The sequence below is a fragment of the Fukomys damarensis genome, unplaced genomic scaffold (genome assembly GCF_012274545.1).
Source record: "Fukomys damarensis isolate Sample0158 unplaced genomic scaffold, DMR_v1.0_HiC HiC_scaffold_12, whole genome shotgun sequence".
NCBI classification, from domain to species: Eukaryota; Metazoa; Chordata; class Mammalia; order Rodentia; family Bathyergidae; genus Fukomys; species Fukomys damarensis.
Window position 1 is genome coordinate 54,613,344 of NW_022900924.1, and position 19,703 is coordinate 54,633,046.

At 50.2% G+C, this 19,703-nt stretch overlaps 1 protein-coding gene across 1 annotated transcript in view; it reads left to right on the forward strand.

The window, feature by feature from the left end:
• LOC117285754 (sulfated surface glycoprotein 185-like) overlaps positions 1–19,676 on the forward strand; it is a 22,517-nt gene extending 2,841 nt beyond the window's left edge. Inside the window, exons 2-4 of the mRNA XM_033762702.1 lie at positions 1,204–1,604; positions 2,752–3,043; positions 19,412–19,676. Of these exons, the coding sequence (XP_033618593.1) occupies positions 1,204–1,604; positions 2,752–3,002 (652 nt within the window). The 3' untranslated portion in view covers positions 3,003–3,043; positions 19,412–19,676. The remainder of the gene's footprint in view (positions 1–1,203; positions 1,605–2,751; positions 3,044–19,411) is intronic.
• The last annotated feature ends 27 nt before the right edge of the window (positions 19,677–19,703 follow it).

Consider the following 19,703-nt stretch of genomic DNA (forward strand, 5'->3'; position numbering starts at 1 on the left):
GGGGCCTTATACATGCTGAGTACATACTGGACCACTGAGCTACATCCCCAATTCTCGCTCCCTTTTTTTGTTGTTGTCAGTGAGGTAGGAGATTAGGGTGTGGCAAAGAGGCTGGACAGCAGGGTGTGACCTGTCAGTCACGGAGAGCTGTCCAGTCCCACCAGGGCGTGGCTTTCTACATCCTGGATCTGACATCAGAGGATCTGAAAGCCTGATGACCACTGTCTTCCCACTCTTTCAGGGATCCTTGCTGCATGCAGGGCATATTTTCACTCTTCTCTCTTTTTTTTTTTTCCACTTCCTTTTTCTTATCTTCAATGAATGAATGAAATCAGTTGGCTCCATCCAATTCTTTGAACTGGACAAGAGCCTGGAGCGGCTGGCTCCATACTGTCTGACAACAAGGTCTCACTATGTGGCCCAGGCTGGCCTTGAACTCGAGGCAATCCTCCTGCTTCAGCCTCCCCAATGCTGGGATTACAAACATGCCACCATGCTCTGCTTTTCCTGTTTGTTTGTTTGTTTGCTTGCTTTTGGTACTAAAACTCAGGACCTTGTGCTTACAAAGCAGGCATGGTGCCATTGAGCTAAATCCCTGTCGGTCCTCTTTCTGCTTTTTTGATTAGTGACATGCAGTTCTTGGCTTTTTGTTGACCCTCCTTATTGTGCACTGTATTTGTTTTCCATTTCATTATTACTTTTGTATTATTTTCATTCTTTATTTGTGTGTGTATTTTGCTGTTCGTTTTCTTGTCGCAGATGCTTGGTTCATTCATTTCCAGACTCCTCCTAAAAGGCCTATTTTAAGACTTTAAATTATACTCTAAGTTTTCATTTGCTCATAGCTTTTTTTTAAAAGGCCCATTTATTGAGCATCATGATCAAACTATCACATTTAACAGTCCACAGCACGGCTGCAAAAACCAAAGCAAAAGCTACCTTAAAACCCTCTGTTGAGTCACTGCACTTTCCACAGAACAGAAACAAACACGACGCGTCGCGTAACCGGTCCTCATAGCCTTCGCTTCCCGGCGCCATCTCAGGGGTCCTGAGCGGGTAACAAGGACCTTCTGCCACCGCCACAGCCACCAGGGCTACTGGCGCCACCGCAGCACGCTAGCTTCGCAGAGCAGTGCCCCTCCACCGCGGGGCCCCGCTTCGGTCTCCAAGGTTTCTCCCTTTGGGGGCCCAGAGCTGATGAAGATCGATCACCGTGGCTCCCCAAACCCCAAGGCGTCCGCCGTCTCCAACACTGCTTTCATCATTGCCAAACTCATCGCTGCCACCACCACAGCTGCCACCAAAGCCAGCCCTGCCACTGAGGTTCTCTCGGGGACCACCGCTGTCATTGCCGCCAGAGCCACCTCCACCCCTGCAGTCACCGGGACGCCCCAGCCCCTCTCTCACGGGCTCTGCTCACGCCCCAGGATCAGTACCCACCTCCTCTGCGGTGGCGAAGCCTGGGAGCGTTGGCGGTTGGATCTCTGGTTTCCAAGGAGCTTCCGCAGCTGTCCAGTTCGCGGGGAGACCCGGACTTAGATGTTACAGCAGTAGGGACGGAGACTTCAACCTTACATCCTTGGCAGTGCTCGTGGCAGAATGGGGTGAGTAACGAACGGATCTCCTCGAAGTTTTCTTTTTTGAGGCAGGGTCCTGCTGTGTAGTTCAGGCTGGCCTTGAACTCACGATACAGCCCGGGCTGGCCTCAAACCCAAAATGATCTTCCTGTCTCAGCCTACCACACTCTAGGATTATAGGCATGTACCACTATGCCCAGCTTCTGAGTTATAATTCACATCCCATGTAACTCACCCACTTAACGTGGTTTTTAGTATATTCACAAGCTTGTACAGAAGTCACCACAATCAATTTTAGAACATTTTCATCACCACAAAAAGAAAATGCCACATCCCTTCTGCTTTTCCATCTTCCCCCTCCCCTTGACAACCAGTAGCTAACTTTCTGTCTCTATGGATTTGCCTATTCTGGAGAGTTCATAGAAAATAGAATCCTTGAGCCGGGTGTTTAGCTCAGTGGTGCCGCGCCTGTCTGGCAAGCACAAGGTCCTGAGTTCGACCCGCAGTACAAAAACAAAACAAAACAAAAAGATTCCTGAAATCTATGGTATTTTCACAACTGACTTTCACCAATGTCTTCAGGGTTCACTGGTGTCCTATGTCAGTACTTTGTTCCTTTTTGTTTACCAAGAATATTTCTTTGTGAGATTGCACCTCAGTCTTGTAATCCATTCATCAGTTGATGAATGTTTGAGTGTTTTCCACTTCGGGGCTCTTATGAATACTGCTGCTCTGAGCATTCACACCCATGTTTTGGTCTCTCGTGGGCGTGTACCTCGAAGGCTGATACTAGGTCACGCAGTAACTCCCTGTCCAACCTTTTGAGGACCTGTCGAGCACTTTTCCAAAATGGTGGCAACGTTTTATATTCCACCCAGCAGTGTACAAGAGTTCCAACTTCAAGCGCCAAATGACACATTATTATTATTATTGGTACCGGGGATCGCAGGCGGTGGAACCACTGAGCTCCATCCCCGGCCCCTCTGGGCGAATGCTCTACCACTCATCCATACCTCTAGCTCTCCACTGCTTTGTGTACCCAGTGTTTTTGTTATCGAGTCTTTTTCTTTGATTCTGGTTCCTAGGAATATGCTTCCCTCTTTCCAAATCTAAGAATTGTCCAATTTTTGTGACTGATAAAGTGCTAGCTAAACTCTGTTGTGTTATGGTCTAGTTCTAGGATGTCTCCAGAAGTCTCAAGTGTTCAGAAATGGGCTTTGGGAAGGTGACTGGATCATGGGGCGCCGTACTCCTCAACGGACCCAGCCACTGTTGCACTCATGGCCGAATCTGCCGTTAGAAGCTGAGGCCCGGTCAGAAGAGGCGTCACTGGGGGGCGTGGCCTCAGGAGTATCCGCTCCCAGGCTCCTCCCTTCAGGGCCTACTTCCGGGAGCCATGATGGGTGCCCCTCTGCTCAATGCTAGGCTCTCTGCTGTACTGTTTCTGGACTGAAATTTCTGAAACTGTAAGTGAAAATAAGCACTTCCTCTTTTAAGTTTTAAGTGTTGGGTATTTTGTCCCAGCAACGAAAACTGACTAATGCAGTAGTGATTAAAGAACATTATCTAATTAAACTGCTTAAATATTTCACATATTTGTTTTATTGATCATATGTGGTTGTATTTTATCAGCGTTCCTCCATGTGCTTGAAAAGAGCACCTGCAGTTTGAACTTAAATGTTCCACGTGTATCAATTAGGTATATCTTCATAATTTTTTGGCTTTATTTTTCTATTGATTTTGAGAGGTATGGATTAAAAATCTCCCTGTGGTATACAAATTTTTAGCTTAAAAAACAACTTTATAATCCCACTAGTAATACTGGCTACTTGGAAGGCTGAGGCAAGAGGATGACAAGTTCAAGGTCAACCTGGGCAATTTAGTGAGACCTTGTCCCAAAACTAAGTATGTAAACAAATAAGAAACTACATAAAGGCCTAGGGATGTAGCTCTTCATTAGAGTAGCCCTGGGTTTGATCCCAGTACTGCAAAAAAAAAGAGCTCATGACATAGAAAGCTTACAAATGTAGAACCGTATTTCATGGTGAACTGTACATTGCTGACATTACACAATAGTCATCTATATGCGTTGTAATGTCTCTGTCCATGTTGTCTGATGTTACTGTAGTTCTCTGCTGGTTAGTGCTTCTGTGTAAATTCTTCCGTTCTTTTATTTTTCAGCCTTACTGTATCCTTTTCATGTAGACATTTATCTTGTAATCAACATATGGGTGGTTTTACCACCGTGGAAATATTTTTATTTTTTGCCTGAAACAGTCTGCTAATATTGTAATTACTAATAAATTTGGTTTTAAGTCTCCATCTTGCTCAATGTACTTCATCTTCTGTGTTCCTACTTTTCTTAGTTGCTATATTTTAGATTGAGCTTCTTCTTTCCAATTTTTAGGTTTTTGCATCAAAATACTCTCCAATACCTAATAAAAGCTTTGTAAACAATCTTTAAAAATCCATGTGTAGCCAGGCATGGTGGCGCACGCCTGTAATCCTAGCACTCAGGAGGCTGAGGAAGGAGGATTGCTGTGCATTTGAGACCAGCCTGGGCTACATAGTGAGTTCCAGGTCAGTCTCAACTATATAGTGAGACCCTGTCTCAAAAAACCAAAAAAACAAACAAAAATCCATGTGTAAAGTTGTAGTCTTTTGGGCTATTTTTTGTTTTGATTTGTTTGGTTGGTTTGGCTTGGTTTGGCTTATTTTCTTGAGACAGGGTCTCACTATGTAACCTAGACTGATCTCAAACTTGTAATGATCCTCCTGCCTCAGCCTCCTGATTGCTGGAATTAAAGGCATGTACCACCATGCCTAGTATGGATTTTCAAACTTTTTTTGTATTTTTGGGGGGTTCTAGTGGTCAAACTTGGGACCTTGCACTTGTAAAGCAAGCGGCAGAACCACTGAGCTAAATCCCTGGCCCCTCAAACTTTTCTTTATTACCATTGCCAGTTTATAAAATCAGAAGTGATTTCTTTTGTCATTACATGTTTTGACGCTGTCAGTTTGAAAGTTACTTTTTTCTATTCACTTAGTGATTTCTGTAGAACCATACTGGCCAGTTTTCCATGCTGGGATCAATGGGATTGTCCCATGTTTATGCTGCCCTGTTGTAGTAGTCAGTAGCCACATATGGCTTGTGGTTGTTTTTTGAGACAGAGTCTTACTGTGGAGATTAGACTGGCCTTAACTCATTATGGAACTCAGACTGGCCTCAATCCTCCTGCCTCAGCCTCCCGAGTGCTGAAATTATGGGCATGCACCACAATGAGTAGTGCACATATTGAGCACTTGAAATATGGCTAATGCAATTGATGAATTGAATTGTTTAATGTATTTAATTTTCCTTAATTAGAATGTAAATACCCACATGAGGCTCTTGGCTACCATATTGGGTAGCACAGTTATAGAAGTTATAACGTTGTCTTTTCTTGTCAGTGCATGCTATTACTGTCAGCCTCTTCCCAGACAACGTGTGCTAACCCCTTCGTTCCCCTCTGGATATATATGGCACGGTTAATATGTTATAATTCTCTCTATATTTTAAGTTCCCAAAGACGTTATCGTTACTATTTCATGCCATCTCCCTCTTGTTCCACCCATTCTGTCTCCGCTTCTTCATGTCCCTTGAGTGACAAGCTCACCCTCACCTCTGGGATTTGTCCCCTTTGCTGAGAATATCTTCCCCTCACATAGCGGTGTGGCCAGCTCCTTCTCCTTGTTCAGATCCTGCTCAGATCAGTACTCCTCACCAGGTGTCCCTCCCTCCGTTGTACAAGAACTGCCTGCTGCCCAATTCCCGGAACCTTGCTTTTGCTGCCCTGAGACCCCTGTGTGTCAGAGTGGTGACCTGTTGGTGACCCCGTCACCTTGCCAGCAATCGGTGCTAACCTTGAGCATGGGGTGCTGCTGTGGGAAATTGGGTATGAAAGGAAGTTGACTGGAGGAATTCTGGGAACTTCCTCTGACACGGGGGAGAGATGGTGACAGGAGACAGTGAGCATGTCACACAGGGATGGCACTGAACGGGGGGGTCTCTTGCCAAATGATACTGATCTGTGGGAGCTGGGATCCTGGCTGTCTTGTCCTGGATGTGGCCCAGGGCACTCCGAAGGGGGCAGTCTCATTGGATGGATCCATGGAGGGAGGGAGAGCAGACCGGTTCCTGAGAATTGGGAAGTTTCCTGTTCACAGCCATGGCCCACATCCTGGAAGAGCGCTGAGCCTTCCTTGGGTGTACTCATGGGGCTGCAGGGTGAGCCCCTTTCTGTTCCCGCAGAGACCTCCAAAGCATGACCCTGTTCCTGGGCCTACCAGCTTATCCCTGGGTGTTGGCATGGCTGGCTCCCTCCTCCTCCTTCTCTTCCTCCCCCTGCATAGAAGGAAGGAAAGGAGTTGGCCCTCTTCTTCCTTGGCAGCCCGGGTGCTCATTTGTAGCCTTGAGGCCAGGCCCAGTGGGCAGGCCAGCTGCCACGGTTCATCACACAGCCCGCTGCTGCTGCCCATGAGGCTGGCTTTGAGGGGCAGCCAGGGCCTCGGTGGGAACTGCTCACCACTCCAATTGGCCTCTCTCAGGAAGCGGCGGCTGTGGCTCACACTTGTCTTTACCCTGACGGCCATTCGGCCCTGTCCAGGGGCACAGTGCGCTTCCTGGGAGCCGGCTTTGCGGCCAGCAGGGCAGGAATCTACCCTTGTTCTACAGATGGGGACACAGGAATCCTGGGGCAACCTGGGTCCCTGCCCAAGGCCACAGTGAGGCTGAGCTGCACTGCCAGGAGGAAGCAGCACCAAGCCCAGCGCCAGGGCTCTCCTCCTCACTCTGCTGGCAACTGGAATGAGTTCCCACAGGAAAAGGGACCTCCCACCGGCTCCTAGGGCCACCCTGGCCCTGTCAGATGCCAGGCACAGCAATCTGGCTTCTCGCAGAGAGTGTCCATGTGAGAAGCGTCGTGCACCGGGACATCCTGCCCAAACTGCAAGAGGCAGCCCTGGGAACCAGGCTGGTTTGTCCAGCAGTCAAGCTGGCCGCTAGGTCTAGCTGTGACTTGCTGCCCTGTGCCTTGATTCACCCGTTCCAGGTGTGTGCACCAGGGGCCAGGCAGCCTTGCCCAGAAGGGGATTGCATGCGCCTTTCGTCAGCCTCACAGATGCCCTCAAGGCAAAGACCAGTCTGATGACGCGCTGATCCTAGTCCTCCATCAGGGGCTGAAATCGCCTCTTTGCGTCACAAAGATCACAAGCCTGCCGCGTGTTACAGTTTGTATCTAGATGTGTCCCAAAGCCGTGTGGCTTGCAGGTATGGCTTTTGGAAGGCGATTGGATTGTGGAGGTTTGCCGCTGCCTTGCTTCTAGGAGGTGGGGTCTGGTCAGGAGAGGTGGCCCCTGAGGTGTGGGCTGGAAGGGTCTGTCTGTCTTCCTTCCGGTTTCCCTTTCCCATTCTACTTCCTGTCCACCTTGCTGTGAGCAGCTCTTCTCCGCCAGGCCCCCTGTGCCAAGACATCCTGCTTTGGAGCCAAACTATAGTCTGAAACATGAGACAAAATAAACCTGTCCTCCCTTTAGTGTGGTGTCAGGTATTTTGTCCCAGCAATGAAGAAAGTGATAAGACAGTGCAGCTGGACCTCCTCCGGCAAGAAGGGCCTCCCTCCCTTCCACTATGGCCCATTCCCCCTTTTCTTCTGCCACCTCCCCATCTTTTTGTTAGACAGAGCATTCTTCTCCTGAGCCTTCCCACCTTCCTCCATCAGGCCCTGGACCTGTTATACTCTCTGAGTCCTTAGAATTGACCAGTCAGTCTCTTTTTCTCTCATGGCCTTTTCAAGACCAGAAGGCAAGCTGGGCATGGTGCTGTACACCTGCAATCCTAGCCCTTGGGAGAGGCTGAGGCGGAAGGATTTCTGTGAGTTTAAGGCCAGGCTAGGCTACATAGCGGAGACCTTGTCTCTAATAAACATCAAGACCAGAAGACAGCCGGACTCTTCTCCTCTGCCCAAATGTCTTCAGTTCCATAGCTGCCCCTTGAGGGACCACTCTCCTGGCCCTTCCCTATTCACATGCTCTTCTTCAGGGCTCTAGGTGAGCTCAGAAGGGGTCAAAGTACTTCAGGTGTTTCCTGAGCTCAGAGAGGCCACACAGCCCACTCGAACATTCCCAGGGCAGGACTGGGCTGCGCGTGGAGGCCAAGTCTGAACTCAGGCCACACAGCCCACTCGAACATTCCCAGGGCAGGACTGGGCTGCGCGTGGAGGCCAAGTCTGAGCATTTAGAAGTGACGATCCCACTGCCAAACCATTCACCAAGCGCACTGCTAGAGAACCTCAGGTCCTCGTAGAGACCTGCTGCTGGCTGTGAATCTAGGGGTAGAGCCCCTCCGACTCTGTTCCACATGTGACAGGGCTGGGACAGCGTGCTCCCTTCTCTTCCTCCCTCTGACTGCACCTGCGATGCAGGAGACTCCAGAGACCCACACCTGGACACCTGAGCCTGGCGATCTGGCTCTGGCCGCCCCTCCCTGGGGAAGCAGTAGTGGGGCCACTTGTGCAACAGATCCTGGGGTCTCAGGAGGGAGTGTGGCTCGCCCGAGGAGGATGTGGGTTCTGAGCAGCGGTGTTCCTTGGCCTCAGGACCCTTGCCCTTGTGCCTGCCTGGATCTGAGGAGGTGTGGTGACTTGTCAACATCAGTGCCTGATGCTGGGTCATCCTGAACAGTACCTAGATGGTCCTCCACGTCACGTTGATGCCTGCTCATTTGTACCATGGGGTTTGAGGTCCATGGCCAGACTCGACCCTTATAAAAACTGAGTGTTGGGACCAGAGATTTAGCTCAGTGGTTCTGCCACCTGCCTCACAAGGGCAAGGTCCCGAGTTCAATCCCAGGTACCAAACAAAACAAAGAGTGTCCTATTTTTTGTTTTGTTTTTGTATTTTGAGTCAGGGTCTTGCTATATAATTTAGGTTGTACTTGGATTCACTATGTACTCCAGGCTGGCCTTGAACCTGAGGCGATCCTCCTGCCTCAGCCTCCCCAGGAACAGGGATCACAGGTGTATGCCACCACTCCCAGCTTCTGCAGGTCCTATTTCTAATCTGGTAAAACCCTTTCAAGGCCCTGCTCTGCCCTTCAGAATCAACTGTAAGCTGACTCTAGCCGCCCCTGCCCCCGCACGTTTCAGTGAGTGCCTTTTGCATCCCCAGGGCCCCAGAGCCTGGCCGTTTCTGTGGTGTCACAGCCCCCGACTGTGCTGACCCCAGGGTGTGCGCAAGGGTGCAAGGAGCATTTTGTAAGCCATGATGCTCCTGCCCAGGCCAGTTCCTGGATCTCTGGTTCCCGGCCTGCCAGCTTAGCAGGGCTTTCAATGGCAGCAGGCCCTGCACAGCAGTTCAGACCCTGACATTGCTTGGACTCCGGCTGGCACCAAGTCCAGCCACAGGCTGAGCTCCCAGAATCTTTTTCCCAGATGGCTCTGAGCCTTCCTCCCTAGGAAAGAGGTCTGAGCCGGGGCCAAGCAGTGTGACAGAGCTGGAATGTGTGGTTGCAGGTGCATGTGTGTGACGCACCCAGCTGCAGCCCTCTCCACCCCCGCCCACCCACGTGACGTGTGCGATCACCCCTTCCAGGGACGGATGGCAGTGTGGGTACGGATGCCCGGGCACCTTGGCCCAGGGCCAGGCCGCCCTGCGGGGTCAACTGAGGGCTGACCCTGGGCAGTGGCAGCTCAGCTTCGCAGGCACATTTGTGTAGGTGACAGAGGCGGCACCAGGAAGTTGTCAGTTTATTCCTTGAGTCAGGACACTGCTTTGTGCCAAGACCCCATCCCTCACTTTATTGGACAGAATTGCTGCTCTAGAGCCAGCTGCTTCCCCGGGTCCCCGACAGCAAGGCTCACGCCTGCCTTGCTCTCAAGCCACGGGAACTGACGACGTCACAGAGCTTCTCGCTCATGACATTGTCACCCTGCAGACCAATATTTTGTCTCACTCGACTGCCTTGTCTGTCCACCCAGGCTTCATCCAGGCAGAATCTCTGTTTTTATTAATCCTTTGGGGAATGATACTTTGAAATTTCCACTTTAAAAGAAGCAATTCTAGCTTGTTTTCAGGTCAGGTTTCTCCATAGTCATCTTCTTCCTGTGTCTCCTGTGGGGCCGGCCTGCAGGGATTTCCATGTGGCCACCCTGGAGCTTGGGACTTTTTTTTTTTTTTCTTCTGGTTTTCTTGAGACAGGGTCTCACTATGTAGCCCAGGCTGGCCTTAAATTCACATGATCTTCCTGCCTCAGCCTCCCGAGTGCTGGAATTACAGGTGGACTTGGCACTTCTTGCTGCTTTGGAGGTGTCTGTCCCTCTGCTACTTGGATGGGAGACTAGGCTGTGATCTTCAGGGCCCTGACAGCCAGGATCCCACCTAACCTTCCAAGGGATGAGTGATCCCAGAGGGGACCCCAAGACCACCCAACCCAGGCCCATCAGTGCTCCAAGAACCATCGGGGCTTCCTGGGAGGGAGGCAGAAGCCAGGCCGGCCCCCACTGGGTCCCACTGGGGATCTTGGCATCTGGGCCCAGGCCAGAGCCCATAGCCGGGCCGCTTCATCACCAGAGGCCCAGATGGCAGTGCCATTCAGCTGCATGGTTGCTTGGCCGGACAGCAGCCCTCTGTGATGAGATGCAGTTGGCACCAGTGTGTGGGACAGGGGACAGGTTGGCAGGGAATCAGAGCAGCCCTTCTGCCACTGGCTCTGGCCTTCCGCCTGTGACACGTAAGAGGATTAGGGCTCAGAACTCCGGACAAGGGGCTTTTATTCCCAGGGTTCTCGTTAGGCTGCAAAACCCAAGACAGGAACAAGAGGTGAGAGGGACCCAGTCTCTCATCCTCTGAGCTCGGTGCTTTGGGGAGCACAGGAAGCCCAGACCCCAGTCGTGATGGTGGGGGGCATCCAGCCCCTGCCAGCTCTGCCTTAGGCCAGAGCTCCAGGGCCCAGGGCCATCTGTGCCACGTAGACCTGTGTCACTGACAGTGGTTTACTGAGGAATCAGATGTTGGGATGAAAGGAGGTGAACAGGGTATCCACACAGGGAAACTGAGGCACAGAGAGGCCGTGATGTGACTGGTGTCACAAAGAGGGGCTGCTTGGCAGTGAGCCTTGTCCTCCACGGCCGGAGGCGGATTTATTTTCCCTGGATTATCCTGGCTCAAGAACCTCGAATAACGGGAGTCAGGCAGTGTGTGCTTGTTGTAAGACTTGCTTTCAGCACAATTGTTCTGGGTGTCCAGGATATAAGTAGTTTGTTCCTTGTCACTGGCCAGTATATCCCACAGTTTATTTACCAATGAATGGGCGTTTGTTTCCACTTTTCGTCCTTTTCAAAATCTGTAGCCGGGTGTGGTGGTGCATGCCTGTAATCCCAACACCTGGGAGGCTGAGACAAGAGGATCATTGCAAGCTCAAAACCAGCCTGGATTACACAGGGAGACTCCGTCTGGAAAAAAAATTACATTGACACATTGTGGTCAATATCCACAGTCACCTGGATGCTGGCTGTGCCGGCAAGATGTTTCCCCTTCTGGTGCTGGGATTGAACCTGAGGCTGCACACCTGCCTGGCAGGCACTGGGCTATATCCTGCCAGCTCTGCCGAGACTCCTCTGAACTATTTTTTCCCTGGCTACACTCACTTCTTAGACTCCACTTAACGGCTGCCTGATTACCGTTTTGAGCAGTTCCCCGGGGCATAAATTACTCTACAAATGGCAAAAAGGGATATCACTTACCACTATTATTTGAGGTTTTTGTCTAACCCCAGGATGACTTCTCCCTGTATCTTTCCTTGGTTCTTTTTAGTAAGTGAACCCACCTACAATTTAGCTTCTCTAATTTATCAAACTCCTCTTGATTGCCCTTCTACCACAACCTTCATTGCTTCTGAGAGAAAATTTAGGCTTGAACTTTTACACACGGTTGCAAACAAAGTCACTTAATCTCATTTTGTTCTTGTTTTGTCCTTATTTTGTCTCTTACCACATGATCTTACTGTGTAGCCCAGGCTGGGCTGGAACTTGGCAATTCTCTTGCTTCAGCCTCCTAAGTGCTGAGATTACAGTCATGCACTACCACACCCAGGTTAAAATGAAATCACTTTGGTGGGAAATTTGGAGTTCTGTGCCTCCCCCTTGGCCCAGGTCAAATCAAGGACGATGGAACAGCTCCTGTGGAGGGACAGACCTGTTCCCAGAGCTGGTCACTCAGTAGAAGAAGGGTGTAGCTTCCTGTCTTCTTTACTTGCTGCTGAGGGTGCTGTTATGCTGGGGGACACCACTCCCAAGGCAGAGCCACTGTCCCTCACATGGGGCTGGGGTGGACCCTGGAAGCCGCCATCTTGGCCATGCTCAGGCAGAGCTTGGTCCCAACGATGGCCACAGCCTGACACCCTGGGAAGATGGCTCTGATGACGGGGCCCTGTGTTCTTGGCTGCTCCAGCGTGGAGAGGAGTCTGTCTTACTAGGTTGACGGGGAAAAGACCAGGAAATGGCTCAGGGTTTTGTGTTTTTATTAGTCTGTTTGCATTATGTAATGATCACATTCCTTTTGGGGAGTTGGTACGTGCACCAAACGCAACTCAATCCTTTTCTATCCCTTTCCTCCCACCTCCCTCCCCTCTCCATTTCTTGGCCCCTTTCTCATTTGTGAAAGGTCTATCTCTTTGTATTCTATTACCTATCATTTACTTTGCTCTTCATTTATATTTGGGGTTTCTCATAAAAGATAAACTATGCAACGTTTAAGTTTATGTGTCTGTATTTCACTTAACATTACGGTTTCAAGGTGCAGCCATTTTCCTCCAACTCAAGTTTATCCTTCTTTAGTGGCAGAGTAGTACTCCACGGAACACCACATTTTCTTTATCTATTCATCTGTTTTGTTTGTTTGTTTGTTTTTTTGGTACCGGATCGAACTCAGGTCCTTGCGCTTGCAATGCAGGCGGCGGAGCCACTGAGCTAAATCCCCGGCCCTATCTATTCATCTGTTGATGGACCTTGAGTCCACTTCTGAGAGTTAGCTATTATGAATTGTGCTGTTACAAACATGATATGCATGGATCACTGTAATATGCTGTCTTTAACTCTTTTGGAAAGAACCTAGAAGGGGAGTATCTGGGTCAAGCAGACTTTCTAGTGTTAGCTTTTTGAGGAATCTCCACGTTGAGTTCCATAGTGGTTGTGCTAGGTCACAGTCCCATCAAAAAGGGCTTGTTGTAAATACCATACTTTGATTGTTCTTACCAAGTTTGTTTTATTCCCTTAGGACCACTTAAAGACAATTTAAAAGTATGTTTTTGAAATGCAGACACATAACTCCATTTGACTATTAAAAGTATTGGGGGCTGGAGATTTAGCTCAGTGGTTCCACTGCCTGCTTCACGAGCGCAAAGTCCCGAGTTTGATCTCCAGTACCCAAACAAAAACGTGTTTTTTTGTTTTTTTTTGTACCGGGGATTGAACCTAAGTCTTTGCGCTTGTAAGGCAGGCAGCAGAACCACTGAGCTAAATCCCTGCCCCTTTGGTTTGGGTATTATCAGATGTCAAATCCACAGGTGACTGTCACAGGCCTAAAAGTTAAAATATGTGTTAAGATGTGTGTGTGTGATGTTTCTTCCCCGTAGAAAGACTCTAGGGTTATGAGGAATACACACCCTCTCCACCTCAGCTGTCACTGATTTTCCTCGTCTTCCACTCATCTTGGCATGGAAGGTGCTGGGCGAGACGCTGCGTGAGCCCAGGCCATCAATCAGCTGGGCCCTGAGAAGGGAAGCAGTTGGTGGAGACATCAGCCTGGCGGGAAGATCACAGGAGCGGGAATGGGAACGGGATTCGCAGGCCTCCCGGCGCAGTCTGCTCTCGCCTGCGGTCTCTGCGGGTGGCTGAGGGCTGCCTGCAGCAGGGTCCTTGTCCGAATACCCAAAGCCCTGTGGCTCCCGCACCTAACCCCGCTGTGGCCTCTGCCCTCGATCTCTACCCTTCCTTGGAGTCTGGGTGGACCCACGTGAAGGGCTTGCAGTGGAGAAGGATGTCAAAGGTACACGATGAGAAACGTGGGCTTTTCCTCCCTGGCTGAGGCTCCCCTGCCAGTGTAAATGACACGGTCACTATCGGGGCCAGAAGTTCATAACCAGCTGACTGCTTCAAAAGAAACAAATGGCCTAGGAAAGCAACAGTATCCAAGACAGAAATGTAGGAAAACACATACATGCCCACACCGGATGTCATTTTTGTGTTTGGACTCCCATCCAAATACTAACCAGCCCGAACCTGCTGAACTTCTGACATCAGAAGAGTCTGGGCACACTCAGGGTAGTCTGCCATAGGTTTTATTTGGATTCAACGCTCACTTTGGTGGTGGCAGGCAACTGGCCTTGACGTGGTTTATGATTCCTGAGATTATGCAAAGAAAAATGAATCCTAACAGATTTGCAAGACATGGCTGTGTGAGAGTAAAAAGACCTCATGAAAACATTGAGAAGTGCCAGACATGGTGGCACACACTTGTAGTCTCAGCACTCTGGAGGCTGAGGCAAGAGGATCGCCATCAGTTTGAGACCACCACAGGCTACACAGTGAGTTTGAGACCAGCCTGCACTTCATAGTGAGATAGTGCCTCAACAAACAAACAAACAGACAGACAAAACAAATGAAAAGAAAATGAAACAAGCCAAAGAAACAGAGTGAAGAAAGGGAGCTACAAAGGCCAACATCAGCGCTGGCAAAAAGTGAGCTGGAGATTAGGCAACAGCGGAGAGAGTAAGGATTCTGCAATGGCTGCGGTGATGGCGCGAGTTTTTCACAAGAGGTTCAGTAAACTGTAAAAACTTCCTAGCGTATATATACATTGGACTGGCGAGGTAGCCCTGTGGTAGAGCACTTACCTAACACGTGCAAGGTCCTGGTTCCAACTCAGCACCGCACACACGCACGCGCACAGGTGCAGGCGCAGGCACAGCGTGGTTCTCGCCGTCCCCAGAGCCCGTGGGCAGCTGCAGGCCCACCTGCCTGCTCATGCCCGAGGCCGGGCTTCCCCAGAACCTATTCACTGCTGTCTCCCTCGAGGTCTCCTCCGCCCCTGCCTTCTTGTCCGCACAAAGCCACTCATTCTTCTCAGGACTTAGGAGGCCGTGAGATTTTAAACAGTGGCTTCTCTTCTCCCGAAGCCCCAGAGGGGCATCCCAGACTGAACGCTGCTTTATCTGTGCTTGGTGTTGAGCCTTGCACTCCCTCGGCCGGAAGCTGGGCATGGCCCAGCAGTGTGGGCAGGGTTCCGGCCTGGCGCTGGGGCAGGCGCATCTGGGCAGGGGGTGGGCCCTGGCCTGGCTGCGGTGCTGCAGGGTCTCTGTTCAAAGGTCAGCAAGATCCCTAGAGGTAGAGGGCGCCGTTACAAGAGGGAATTTTCTCCTTCAGTCCCGAAGAGCACCTGCACCACCACACCTTGCTCCACTGGGACTCTAAATGTCCCCAAATGGTCACAGGTTGAAGGTCACTGGGATCATGGCCTTCTTGCTCCCTTGGCTTCCTGGCTGCCATGGACTGAACAGCTTCGCTCCCACTCCTTGGCAGATTTGGACTCTGGAGGAGTCTGCAAAGGCCTAGTAGAGTAGGGACTGAGGAGATGCAGGAAGCCGGGGCAGCCAACATCTGGGAGGCTCTCACAGACAGCTGCAGCAGATGCAGAGGGATGTGTGATGGTGTCTGAGGAGATGTCCGGGTCCTGACGCAGCAAGGAACGAGGCCCTCTTTTTCTCCATCCTCGGTTTTTTGTGCCTTGGATGAAGGAATTCAGTCAAAACACACAGGGCAAGGGGTGTGGTGGCGCACACCTGTAATCCCAACACTCAGGAGGCTGAGACAGGAAGATCGCTGTGAGTTTGAAGGCAGCCTGGGCTACATAGTGAGCTCAAGGCCAGGCTGAACTGCATAGTAAGACCCTGCCTCAACAAAGGAGTCCAGGAGTTCAGGTAGAACTTCTTGTAAAGTGGATGCAGAGAGAGTTACCTGTACCAGAGAGAAGGCGGGCAGTGCCGCAGAGGCATCTGCCCTGAATGTAAATTCGCACAGCTTTTTATGCTCACAAAAGTGATTTCTGGGGCCCGGGGAATTGTGATAGTGAATGATGCTTATTGACATTTTACTCAAAGGTTACTAAGGAGCTGCAAACATGTCTTCCTGTCCTTTTAGGTGGTCAGTGTTTCCTCAGGGGCTTTACTCACATAAGAAACTCACAAAAGGTAAATTCTTAATCTAAACCAGACTGCCGAGGCAGGAGGGTCTGGTAAAGAACATCTCTTTTCCTGACATGTGTGGGTGGGAGGCCGTGGTGGCGAGGGACGCGTGGGCCTTGTTCTGGAGTCAGGTGGTCAGCCAGTGTCCGAGGAACGTGTGCCACGTGTCACCTTATGATGTCACTGTGTGTTGTGGACCGCTTTGGGTCTGAGACCTATGATGTGATCTAAATGTATTAGACACCGATGTCTTTGTTTCTTTACCCAATTGGTAATGCTTGCTATTTTGGGACCCCCCCCCACCGTCCCTCAGGCCCAGCGTCCAACTCCCTACTTGACAGAGTGGATGGGCGAGGACAGGACAGGAGCTCCCTGCAGCTGGCTTCACGCAGCCCTGTGAGGACCCTGGCTTTTAGTCTGGGAAGGAGAGGACATCTTTAGGACATCTGGGCAAGGAGCACGCAGGGCAGGACTTCCTCAGAGGGGAGGTAGGGGCCAGCTCTGGCCAGGGCTGCAGGTTTTGCCCTGGTGGCCTTGGGGACTCTACCCCAGTGCCTTCCTGGCCTCTGGCGAGCCTGCACCGGGGATCCCGGCAGCATTCGCTGGGGCCTGCCGCCCCCTGGTGGGCATCAGGAGACAACCCATCCTCCTGCCATCTGTTTTTCCTTTGCTAGGAGTCTGCAAATTTTGTGGGCTCAGCCTAAACACCAGGCTATGAAAACTCTTGTCGCAGATGGCAGAGGTGACAGGCAACACTCAGGAGAAAACAACTCATCAATCCATAGACAGGAAGGCAAAAGGAACATATGGTGTTGATACAGCAGACTGCAGAGCAGGCCTGAGCAGGGCCCGGTGACGTTTTCCACTGTGATGGTCACCAGCACCCAGAAGTGGGGCTGAAGGAAGCATCTAGGCTGGGAGCTGTGGAACAGGTGCTGCTCCCAGAGGCCAGTGCATGGAGTGACTGGAGGATCCTGACAGAGAGCTCTGAGTTCAGGGTACAGTCATGAGTTCCTGCTAGGGAGGGAAGGGAGTGGAGCCAAAGGCCCTACTGCAAAGAAAATGGACTACTGTAGCTGGAATCTGGGAGTGGTAGCACAGAACTGTAATCTCGGCACTCAAGGAGGCTGAGGCAGTAGGATCACAAGTTCAAGGCCAGCCTGGGCAACATAGCAATGCTCCATCTTGAATAAAATTGAAAATGAAGCTGGGTGTGATGGCACACACCTGTAATCCCAGCATTTGGGAGGTTGAGGCAGGAGGATCACCTCGAGTTCCAGGCCAGCCTGAATTGCATAGCAAGACTTTGTCTCAAAAAAACAAAAAACAGGGCTGGGGATTTAGCTCAGTGATTCTGCTGCCTGCCTCGCAAGCGCAAGGACCTGAGTTTGATTTCTGGTACCAAAAAAAAAAAAAACCCACCAAATTATAGCTCAGTGGTAAAGTACCTTTGGTTTTGATCTCCAGTACACCCCCTCAAAAAAGGGAATGCATTAGGAATGCTAAATTGGCTTTATTGCCTTCGTAGTAAATTCTTCTTTGCCTATAACCCAAAAATTCCACTCCAAATATACACCCTAGAAAAAGTCTTTCTGAGTCTGCTCACAAAGGCAGCTAATAGGAAGACAACTAGGATGAACCCTCTGTGGTTTAATCAATGAAGTATGCTCCAAAGACTCATGTATTGAGTATTCGATTCCCAACACAGCAGTGTGTGGAGGTGTGGTTCAGTGGGTTGTGCGGGTGATGACATCATCACTGCATTAATTGATGAATTCATGGCTGAAATGGCTCTTAGAGCTTGGAGTGATGGCACATACCTGTGATCCCAGCACTCTAGAGGCTGAAGCAGAAGGATCATAAGTTTGAACTCAATTCTAAGCCTGGGCAACTCAGTAACTCAGGGAGAATTTGTCTCAAAATAAAATAAAGGGCTGGGGATGTAGCTCAGTGCAAGACCCTGGGTTCAGTCCTTAGCTGGGGATTTAGCTCCGTGGTTCTGCCGCCTGCCTCATAAGTGAAAGGTCTGGAGTTCTATCCCCATACCAGTAAATAAATAAGTACATAAATCCTCAGAACTGCCCCCACCAAAGAAAGTATAGTCTTGCTGGCTGGGAAAAGGGAAGTTTGGTAGTTTGGGGCTTGGACAATGCAAATGTTTTGTGTTCAACACGATTATTTTTTTGTTTTTGTTTTTTGAGACAGAGTCTTACTGTTTAGTTGAGGCTGACCTGGAACTCACTATGTATCCCAGGCTGGTCTCAAACTCACAGTGATCCTCCTGCCTCAGCCTCCCGAGTGCTGGGATTACAGGTGTGTGCCAGCACTCCCGGCTTCAACACGATCATGGAGTGACCTAGTTTTCTCTTGATCCATTACAATCAGTCTGGTTTTGATGTATTGTGAAATTGACTATGCCTGACAGAAGAACACCAGGCCAGCTTCCGGAAGCCAGTGTCTGCTTTCTCTTTCTCCCCTGTCAGTAAGCATGAAACATCCCGGTGTTGGCTGGGGGATCTAAGTTACTTTGCCACAGAGAGGCAGCCTTGATTTCCATTCCAGGTGCAGAGCTTCAGATAAGTGACTGCATCCCACCTCTGTCTATCTTTACCTTTGCAGCTTCCACAGAAACAGCACACTCTGCAGGTCAGATATGGACCCCTTTACACAGCTGAACGTTCTTTTTTTCTTTTTGGTTTCTGGGCTAGAACTCAGGTTTTTGCGCTTGCAAAGCAGGTGGGGGAACCACTGATCTAAATCCCTGGTCCATGAACTTTCTTATTCGTTTTAGGCAGGGCCTCAGGCCTGCGCCACAATGCCCAGCTGCTGTGGTTTTTTGCGCCTACAAAAGCAGTCCTTCATTTCAATTTTATCCTATAACAACTCTCCTTTTCTTCAGAGACAAGCTCCACTCACTGGTGTGCTATGTCCTTTACTGAAATGAATTAACAAATTTGACTTTGATGGAATTACATATCCCGTTTCTGGTGAGCTTGGGCTGACCGAGCAGGAACAAAGCTATATTACGGAAAGAATAAAAGCAAAGAAAACGTAGTGTTGAAAAAAGGTACAGTTCTGAGTGGTGGTGCACTCGGGAGGCTGAGGTAGTGCTGAGTGTTGTTATCCCAGCACTCAGGAGGCTGAGGTAGGGGGATCAGGAGTTCAAAGGCTGCTTGGGTTAGAGAGACTCTGCCCCCAAAACAAAACAAAATAAAACAACCCACCAAAGAAGTGGAAGTTAGAGATTTAAATAAGGTGCTCAGGGAAAGCCTCAGGTTAAATAACATCTGAACAAAGACGAGGAAAGTGGGGGGGTTCTAACTGATTCAATATCTGGTAAAAGCCTTTTAGGAAGGGGGAATTCAATGCAAAGGCCTCGGGGAGAGGCAGATAGGGCATTTTTCAATCATAATTCTTTTTAGGCCTATCCTGACATTTCTGTAACCCTGCAACCTGTCCCTATTCCTACCCCTCCTCCTGCTTTTCTCCATTGAGCTTTTAAAGATACAAAGCCGTGTTCAGTGTTTATTATGTTCGTTTTTGCTTTTCGTGATGGCAGAAATCTTCGCCCCAAGTCCAACGACATGGCCCAAGCTCCTAACACTGTGAGGACACACAACAGGCGCTTAAAAGCCATAAGGGGAGAGCGAGGCCAACACAAGGAAGACTCAGCCAAGCCAGGCTTCAGGGACCACTGGGCGAGACCCGCGATCGGCCCAAACACCGAACCTGGGCTCTAACGCGCGCTCACGCACTCACACGCGTGCGCTGTAACACCCACCTAATTGGCTGAGGCGTTTCCGCAAGTGGTTTTGCGCATGCGTGCTCTGTGGCGCGAAGCTGGTGGCGGG